At 38.4% G+C, this 10557-nt stretch overlaps 1 protein-coding gene across 1 annotated transcript in view; it reads left to right on the top strand.

The window, feature by feature from the left end:
- The window catches only part of hpse2 (heparanase 2), a 57992-nt gene extending 47742 nt beyond the window's left edge, over positions 1-10250 (top strand). Inside the window, exons 10-12 of the mRNA XM_023405816.2 lie at positions 2577-2722; positions 4934-5080; positions 8332-10250. Coding sequence (XP_023261584.1) covers positions 2577-2722; positions 4934-5080; positions 8332-8494 — 456 coding nt within the window. The 3' untranslated portion in view covers positions 8495-10250. The remainder of the gene's footprint in view (positions 1-2576; positions 2723-4933; positions 5081-8331) is intronic.
- Positions 10251-10557: the final 307 nt, after the last annotated feature.

Genomic DNA, 10557 nt, shown 5'->3' with positions numbered 1-10557 from the left:
AAAAAAAAAAAAAAAATTGTTTATATTAAGCCGAGGCAAAGCGGGGGCGAGAGGCTTACATTAAGGACTTGCACAGTAAATTATTGTTGCTATAATAAAGGAGATAGACGATGTTCAAGGCATTTATCTTATTTATCAAACGTTTGTTATTATTCCAGATTCTTTTATTCTTTCTTTGGTCAGAAAAAGCTGCTAGAATAGAGTATTGGCACTCTCAAAATACCACTTCAACCACTAACAAACAAACCACTAACACTGCAAAATCTGACAATAACATTTAACTTAAACTTTCATTAGTTCTGTCTTGCAGACATGCACTTTCTTCTACCTCTCTTCAACTATATGATATTAAATAATCGAGATGACTTCATTTCCTTCCCTCTTCGACTCCATTATTTTTCTGGGAATAATGGTCTCCCGCTTGGATCACAATGCTTTTAACATGGCTGGATGTCTGAAAGCTGCACCAGCCTACCTGCTGAGAGAATGCACTGCAGGGCCAACCTGTCCTCTGCATGGGAAATTTATGACCTGGCCCCTTCCCCTTTAGGATAACTCCCCCATTGGTACAATCCAGTCAAAGACCTGGGCCCACTTCACCCTTTTCCACACTTACCCCTTCCCTTTTTTCTTACTCGCTCTTCTGTTCTAATAATCTTCTCCTTTTTCTGTTTTGTTTTATTCACACTCCTCACCTGTTGTATGCCTCCAGAGGTATGTTGTAAACTTAATTCTTTGAGGAACAGAGATGTCAGTATATAGTGTATGGCAAGTGAAATCATATTGCTCCTATCTGAAAAAATTGCCATTCAAATGCCCCACCTTAACGACATTTATCTAGCCCTCAGAAAAAAATATTTTTTTCTCAGATACAAAGCAGAGAGATAAGACAGCAGGCTTCTCCCCAAGTTGAACATGTGCAAACCTTCATGACTCTGCATATTGTGGGTATGCCTTTAGATATTTTTTACCTCTTCCTGGGTGTGCTTTTCCTCATTTTGAAAAGTCTATTTAGTTAAAGCTTGCTGGAGATTGTGTGCTTCTAAATTAAAAACACTGAAATGTTGAACTTCTTGGATGCTGAGACATAAACAGGATCTCAACCAGGCAATCAGACTCACATTTGACCTATTTAGCAAAACATTAAAGGTTAATCTTCCTTGTTACCATCCTCTGTTCACTTAACTATGCAGCTGAGGTTTGATTGGTCTCTGGTGTATTGTTTTACTTTTCTGGAGTCCTTGACATGTTACGTGTTTACTTGTGCCTATCTGTCTTTCACTCTGTTTTTTGGGTGCAGATGGTATTTTGATTTGATGTGAAAGTGATGGTTGTTCCGCTAATTCATCTGTCTATCTATCCAGATAAGAAAAGCTGGGGGCGAAAAAGACAGGGAGACAGACAGGCAATTAGACAGGAAAACAGGCAGACAGTCAGACCGCTGAAGATTTAGGACCTCAGCTGATATTTCCCAAAAAAATGTCTGAAGTGTGTCCCGTCAATTCAGGTTTCAGGTCAGGGATTTTAACACAGCCATAGTTTGAAATATGTCAATTTATCATGGTTTCTTTTACTTGGGTTTTAAAATTTTTAAAACACAGAGCAAGAATGTATCACCTCTCCAGCTAGCTTGCACAAGTAAAACTTTAGACTCATAACTGTTCTTTGTTTTATACACTACACAATAATCACAGATCACAGTTCTGGCCATACATTTGTCCTTCCATCCCTGTGCTTGTGGCCAACACTATACAGTTCCATACTGTGCTCTGCTTCTTCGATGCCTTGGCAGCAAATTAAGTTAAAGTCTGCATGGAAAAAAGAAGCCCTTAAATGTTGCCATATGCAGGATTGCATGGGAACTTCCTGAGGAACACATGTTGTTCTGGGTCTCTTGGAGAGGTGTTGAGTCTGTGTAGTCTATAGAGTGAGACACAGTATAGTGTACCACTCAACAATGATAAGAGAAAACAGCAATTCATGATTGAACATAATATTTAGTAAAAATGTCATATTTAAGACCTGTCAATTTCTAAACGGGTCGGCGGTTATTAGATACAATGTGGCATGTTACATGGGACAGTCAGTTCCAACAAAATGTTGAGTGTCAGAGTGCTAACATATCTGGATCTCACATTTATGTGGATTATATCTCTAATTTTCACCCCGTCGCAGACGAGCTGTTTTGCTGGCACATTCTCAATTCTCACAGTTTGCAAAACTTAATCTGTTTGCACAATCACCAGGGCATTTCATGACTGAATAAACAAAATGGAAATTTTAGCAATATTTCCTTTCAGGGGAATCCAGATCCAACATTGCTGTTATAAAAGGTCTCTTTCAATAAAAATCCTCATGCATTTAAATACAGTGGAGTTGGCAATGATTTTAAATTGTTTCACAGCTGCTTACATATTAGGTCTTTAAACAGTCCTTTCCACACCTGCCCACTTTGGCATTGTGTCTTTTAACAGAATCCTGCCCTGAGCATTATGATGAGAAAATGAACCCATACTGGCATAGAAAGTAATGCCAGTGTCTGTGTGCTTCTGTATGTAATGGTGTTGCCCTTACAGGATTACTGGTTTTCTCTGGTCTTCAAGCGTCTGGTTGGTCCGAGAGTTTTAGCGGTGCGGGTGGCTGGACTACAGAGGAGGCCACAACCAGGACGAGTCATACGAGACAAGCTACGCATCTACGCCCACTGTACCAGCTACTACAAGTAAGTGCTACAGCCTAACCACCTGGGATTAGTTTGTAACTTGCACTTAAACAAAGCAAGCGTGTACATTATGTGCCGTGATTTTTCAAATTCGAGACAGACAGATGACAAGGCACACATGCTCTTGGCCTTTAAGTGATGTGTAGTAATACTTTGGGAATGTCTTGGAAGATATAGATGGAAAACAGACAGTGTTAACTTTTTCTGTGTCCTGTGTCCTGCTGCAAACACCTGAGGCACAGTGTCTGGTGGGGAAGAACAAAATCCCCAGCCGGCCCATTCGGCTTCTCATAAATAAGTAGACCGCAGACACCTGTTCATTCACAGCTCAGAGCCTTTAAAACTTAACGGGTATCACTTATCAGGTGTGTGGGTTCTGTCTCCCTGCCGTCAAAGAGCCGCTGAAAGGTGTGCTAGGCCTTTATCCCATCTCGGATTGGCTGGAGGGGGGTATCCGAGGGGGAGGGGGAGGGACAATACGGTGGTCTGTGCCGGGAGGAGATAAAGAGTGCCATCATGGCCTGTTCAAGGTTATCATTTAACCTAGGCCAGTGGCTGTCAGCACCAGGCTAGACTTACGGCCTTACCCTAGACAGGGCTCGTTTACAGGCGGAGCATCTTTTAGAAAAATAGTGGAGCACTGCAAAGATAGATGGCCGATAAATGGGTAGGAATTGCATAACCAACAAACAAAGCCACATGAGGCCTGATGACATGTACGCAAATATTTGAAATAGTTTTCAACGAGTGTCCTCTTTCAGCCACCTGGTAAGTATGGTGAATTTGGAAGTAAGGAGATGTCCATGGCATGTGGTGCTGCTCAGCTCCACTTAACATACCAATTAGTCCTGGACTCATCTGATCAGTGAAGCACTAAAGCAGTCCCTCTTGAATCCAAAGCCACGTCACTTGCCATTATTTCTGCCACTTTGTGGTTTTACTCAGTCATCCCACAAGTGGACGATCTATTGTAGTCTTAGCGGTTTGACTGTACTGTGTTAGACAGCAAAGACTATACATGTGCTCAGGCAGTCAGTGGTTTGAAAAGTCTTTGCAGATTAGATATTTGACTTTCACCGGCCTTTTACCCCTTTTAGTGGTTTGCTTGACATTTTTTTCACTTTCCAGAGATGCTCCAACATCAAACGGCATCAACACATGTTTATGTTCCTGGTTTGGATCTCTAAAAGCCTCATCATTTGAAAGGCCTTAGAGGTCATTATCTCTCTCTTCCATCTAACCATCTGATCTATCTCTTGGAGCCATGGTCCATGTTTCTCAGAAATGCGGCTGAATTAGTTTAACACAGAGCCAGACACACAGTGTTCCTGCCGGCAGCACTCTACTTTATTGCTCTTGGTAAATGTATTGAATATTAGCAGTCTTGCGGGGTTGATGAAATAAATGGCTCACCCTGTGCCCAAGAGAGCAAAGATAAACATCCAACCAAAAACCAAGATTGCTTTAAAGATATGAGTTTAGAGGTGGTAAACGAGAGAGGTGTCTACCAGACCGGCCAATGCACAGCCCTGACCCTGAACACCAGGGCCGACATGTGGTATTCACTACAGCTGTGTTGTCTTTGTCCTCATATTTGGGCCCTTATTAGATTTTATCATGTTTGTCTTATCTGTCTCACTTAGTTATTTACCTTTTGCCCATATCCTTATCAAGTTGTGTCCCCAGTGCTTTGCTCTCAGGAGAGGGACTCAAACACTGTTGTCTGTGTAACTTAAGAAGTGCTGCCCGTTGTGTTCACACCCTTCATCTGACCCTGGACCATACAGCAACAAGTTTTAATATTGAATACTGAACAAGAGAAGCAGATTGTTGTATCAGATAGGCTTTATAAGGATGATAAAGGCTTTGAAAATGAAATGTGTCATTCATACTAAATATAAATGATCGGTTTTAGGACAACTTGCTTCATGCTTTATCTTTATTATATTTCTGCAAGCCTTTTGATCTATATCAGATCAAAGAGTAGTGGTTTGATGCTATTACTATATGTAATAAAAATATCAAAGACTTTCTTCTCTTTGTAGTCATCTTTAATTATAGAGAATTTTATTCAACATGGCACTGTAATATATAATGAATCCCCATTAACAGATGTGGGACGGAGCCTCTTTTTCTTATTGTGTCCCGATTTTCATTTCTAAATGTAAAGAATATTAATGTAATCTTTCATTATTTTCTTTATGATAACAGTCATAACTATGTGAGAGGGTCCATAACGATCTACATCATCAACCTGCATCGGTCGCGAAAGAAAATCAAGTTGGCGGGGACGTTACGGAACAAAACTGTCCATCAGTACCTGCTGCAACCGTACGGCACTGACGGACTCAGAGCCAAGTGAGTATCTTTCTCTCCCATACATCTCTCATACACATGCATATACACACACGCTGGCACTGAATAATTGTTTTTTGGTCAATCAACAATGTGGTCTTCTTGTAGAGTATCCGGTTCCACTCATTCATGCTGATCAAACAAGATAAATGTACTGGTGAGAGACCCAGGTTATAACAGCATCACCATCGTCTCCCAGTCCTGTCATAGCTCATATAAAATAAACATGAATAAATAAATAACATGCAAAACTATTGAAAGGCGTTGAGATGAGAAATAGGGATAATGAGAATTTCAAAAGCAAGTTTTATGGGTCTTAAGTATTTTTTTTCCAACCTTGATAAGGTGTTAAACACTGGCATGAATGAATTTTAAAACAACAAATAGTGTTGGACTTGAGCTGTATGGTTCTCGCCAAGTTGTTGCGTGAATACACATACAATACGCTTACATACAATAACTTCTTCCTGTCTTTATCTAGATTTTAGATTTTAGCCTAAGATAACAAGCAAACTCATAAAGAATTATACAACAAATGAAAAGCTAATAAAAAATAATACAGGTGATTAACCATTTTTTATTTTTCCTTTGTCCATGAAAAACTATTAATGTTAGCTATTAATTCAGACTGTCATAAATATGGTACTGCTTTACTGAAGCTTGTCATCTTGGATATAAAAGGAAACATTCACAGAGCCCAGAGTTCTTCCCTGAGTTCCAGTGTGTTTGCGTCTCTTGTTTGAATCTGGTTTTATTGCCTACAACAGATGTTTTATCAATGGATTCCCAAGTCATTTTATATTCATGCCTCTGAGTTTTACCTCTGAGTTCTGTTCTCAATGCAGTTTGTTACTATGATATATTGCACTTTAACTAGGTAATATAATTCCCATTTCCTTAAAACATGCCTTAAAATAAAACGTATACGCTTTCATTCTCTTCCTCTCTCCTTTAAGCCCCTGGCCTGTTATTCTGCCTCAGCCTTAAGCCCCAAATCCTGGAATAACAGCCTAATGACTCAGGACTGCGTGCGTGTGTGTGTGTGTGTGTCTTTGTGTTATACGATACCTCCATACAGCCTTAATGGAGGCTCAGGCATGATCCTTCAATAACAGCGTAATGATGGAGGATGTTTTAGGTGCTAGAACATTATTGCAAGTCAATTAATAGGAGAGCAAGCTAACGACGGGCCTTTTTCAGGCCTTAAGTGCTTTCTGTTACCACACACAGCACAGGGAGACTTTTATGAAAAATTTAGCAACACCAGATGTCCATAAATATGTCTGCGTAGTGGGACTTTCTGTTAACGGTGATCAAGTATTCAGGTCCATGCATGTTGACGGAAAGCTTTGAGCACTGCAGTTTGATTCATATCTTCTCCTTGTTGAACAGAATTTTATTTGATATTTTATTGAATTTGAGGTTCACGTAAAAATATCCAGACCACTATTGTGGTTAACTTTACAATATAACGATATAATAAAAAAGGTTACTCATAAGAGCAGCACTTTGAAGTTGAAAAGCTCCGGGCTAAAAGCAATCACTACAGTCCAAATACTCAATAAGGAGATAATTTCTATTTAGAACGTTATTTATTATGTCACAATTACTGATAGTTATACTTAAATAATATCTTGTACAGATAAATACAAACAAAGTTGTTTTAAATGAAAAAATTGTGAAAGTCATACTCAAGCTGGCTGTTAAGCAATAAGTTTAATAATATATTCCTGCTTGATTTTTCTTCCAAAATAAATTATAGTCCAAACTTTTACCTTAACTTTAGCTTACCTTAACATACCTTAACTTATGACTGTTATGTGTTCCGGCTACTCTGCAGTAATATTTCATATTGTTTTAAATGTTTTGTGATGGTAAACTTGTTACGAAATATTATTGATGCCATGTCAGGAATTACCAGAATGAAAACAGGAAGAATACTCTTAATACTCTCTACAACTCATTCTGTTCTCTGTGCAAAGAAAGAAGAGGAAGGTTTTGCATCTTGTAACCTACTGTACATCTAGTTTAAATTGTAATTTAATTAAGAAACATTACAAATTAAATTATACCCAAATAATATTTTGAACAATTTGTCTTTGAAAAACCTTCTTTCAAATATTCATATTAGTAAGTTTTCATAACTGTATTACTGCAAAGGGTATTACAATATTTTTTTGCTTTAAAATTGACTGTTTCATTGCAGTTAACTCCAAACTATTATGGAGAAATAGGTTAGCTGTTACTGCATGCAGATTCTACTCAAAAAGTCAAGTTGTATTACTGTGCAGTTGTGAAGTTGCAGTTTTGTGACAGCAGCACCCCCAAGTGTACGACTGACAGAATCATAACGCTTAAAGACTGAATGCATGAGAGGGTCCAGATTTTCTTTTTTTGATAAGCTGAAAAAACTCATCAACCTTTTTGTAATTTTCTTTTAATTTTTGCATTGCATTCTTTCACTTTTCTTTTTGTTTAGATTATTTTAATGCTCTTTTTTTTTTTTTTTACCAGTTTGAATAAAACTGTCCAAAATGCAGCTGCACAGCTTTTAACAAGAAAGAACACGAGGTCGCCAATTTTATCCTCTCTGCTCTGGCTCCCAATTAAATTCAGCATTCATTTTAAAATACTTGTGCTGACCTTTAGAGCCTTGCATGGTCAAACACCCCAGGATATTGCTGATATCCTCCTCCTTTGTGCGGCCACTCGAGCTCCGAGGTCTGCTGAGCAAAAATTACTGGCTGTCCCTGGAACCTGCTATAAAACCAGAGGTGACCGTGTGTTTCAAGCTGTTGCACCCAGTTTATGGAATGCTCTCCCCCTTGTCACTGTGATCCCTAGACTCCTGTGAATTCTTTATCAAGCAGCTGAAAATGTCTTTTATTCAGGCAGGCTTTTAGTTAGCCTGTCTGAATAGCTGCTCCATTTTATTTTATTGCTTTTTATTGGTCTATTTCCATGTCTGTGAGTGGAACTTTTTTACTTCTTTTTGTGTCTCTCTCCTCATTTGTTTGTTGTGGCTGTGAATTTAACTTGTCAGCCCTATGCTGTTTGTTGTCATTGCCATATTTAATAATGTTTTTAATAGTGTATTCTTTTTTTATTGATGTAAAGCATTTGTGATCTGTGAAAGGTGCTATAAAAAATAAACTACTTAACTCACACGCTCTTTTACAACTACCAGAGTTATGTGATGAGTCTGAAGCAGACTGTGTGTAATGCAGTCTGTGCTTCCTTTCTTCTCTCTGCAGACATGTCCAGCTGAACGGGGAGAGGCTGCTCATGTCGGACAATGAGACATTCCCAGAATTGAAGCCTAAGACATTGAGGGCTGGACGGACAATAGCCATGCCTCCCATGACCATAGGCTTTTATGTAATCAAGAACATTAACGCATACGCCTGTCGAAGATAACACCGACCCCTCACCCCTGAGATATAGGCGTGATGCTCAGACGTCTATCAAACCAACAACCCCCTGCCAACTTGACTCAAAGCTTAAAAACAGTGTGGCTCCTCTTTTTTTTTTTCATCTGTCCACGAAAACAGACGGAGGTCAGAATTAGGAATCAGGATTTAAGTGTTTTGCTCAAGGACACTTCAGTAGAGAGTGCCCATGGCTTGAATACAACACAATCCTCTTGTTTAACAACAGCCTCCTCAACAATTATCAGTGGTAATATTTAAACCACTTTCCCATATTAAAATAAACCCAGCTCTTCCATTGTTCTCCTCTCTGGTCCAGCAAAGAAAGACTTGCCCAAGACACATAAAACAGTTTGCACTGAACACTTTTCAGTTCTTTTCACCAGCAGTTCCTCAGATACTACAAGACTTGTTTGAACAGTGGTTGTTTTGCGCCTTTGTATGAAGTTTGTAGTTCATAGTTACAGAAATGCAATATCAAAAAGTCCACATTTCTGATTAAGCTATATTTTTTATTCTCTCTGATTGTCAAACCCAGGGTGCGTTATCTCTGTGTCTCGGAGAGAGTTTTTTTTCTTTTCTCTTTTTTTCTATTCTTTTGTATACAGAGGGAAAAAAAGAGAAAACTCTGAACAGGCAGCGTTTCTGAGGCGTACACAAGTCAGCTTTAGTTTGACTTGATCCTGTCCACAAAGAGAAAATGCCGAGGTGTGTATGAGGTCAGGCCTGGACTTACCAAGTGGTGTGTGTCTGTGAATGTATGCATGTGTTTTATTATTGATAAAGCTACTGATGTGTCTGTCCAGCCTGTTTGATGTGCCACTGAAAGTATACGTTTCTTCCTTTGCCATATCAAGTGGCTTGAAGGGAAAATCTGTTTCTTTTAAAGGCTGTTTTTGTGTGTTTTGTGTATCGTTGCTTTTCTGCTGCAGGTTTCAATTTAACTGCAGAGTACCATAGCCAGGATGTGTCGCTGGTACTGCTTTGCAGCGATGTATAGCTGAAGAACAATGTGAACTCATCCATAACATCTGTCCTCTCCCAGCCTGCGTACACACAAAATCTGGGTTTTGCTTTAGATTCAAAAACTCTAAGATGCCAGTTTTTCAGGTGTATTTTATCTCACTATCTCTTCAGTGTGATCTCACATTTTATAATCCTCTTATGCTGCTAGTTTAAATATACATGATATTATATTTTACATAATTTTGTACAGATTTACTGTCATATATTATTAGATAATGTATTGTACATAAAAAAGAATAATGAAAATAAGTGATTTAAGCTTGATATGTTTACTTACATACAGTATACACCTAATTTATATGATTAAATACTTTACTTTGTCTTTACATTTCTTTTCTAAATGACTCAGTTATGTTAGTGGTACTAATGCCCCAACTGTAACGCAAAATCAAAAATAACTTTAAGAGCCAATTCATTAAATAACAGGGTGACCAAGTGACTGTGTTAATAGTCACTCGGAGATTTAATCATGTTGCTTAATATGTGCTCCACACTGACATGAATAAGGACAATGGTAACATTTCTAGATAAGCAGGAGCAGGTTCAGTGCCTGAACATGTTAAATATAAAGAATATTTGTCCTCTGAATGTGTTTATAGTTAATGTAGAGATGTTCATATTTCTTTTGGAGAGTATTATTTTAATATGGAAAGTGTGCATATATATTATTTTTTGTTAAAAAAAAGTTTACATTGATAATAAACACCTACAAACACCTACGAAGTTGTATATTACTCAGTGAAAATCAGTCTGCACTGAAGAAAGGAATGCTTTCCTACTCTGATTTTAGTTTGTCAGTAAAACTACATTAAACGTTGCCCGTCACCTCACTGCTGCATGCAAGAGACGATTGAAGTACTGTACTTGTGTATAAACAGCTAAGCCCCATCATGTGAATTAACGTTGAGCAATCCAACCAGACTCCACAGCAGTTCTCAGGATGTGAAAGAGGTCTGCAGAAGCACATGGTCACAAGGAGAAGAAAAAGAAACAAAGAGATGACAAGATATGATTTATAGAAAAGCT

The sequence above is a fragment of the Seriola lalandi genome, unplaced genomic scaffold (assembly GCF_002814215.2).
Source record: "Seriola lalandi dorsalis isolate HSWRI2012SDOR001 ecotype SW California unplaced genomic scaffold, Sedor1 jcf7180002054285, whole genome shotgun sequence".
Classification (NCBI taxonomy): Eukaryota; Metazoa; Chordata; class Actinopteri; order Carangiformes; family Carangidae; genus Seriola; species Seriola lalandi.
The sequence above is the reverse complement of the archived record's forward strand: the minus strand, read 5'-3'. Positions and strand labels throughout refer to the sequence as shown.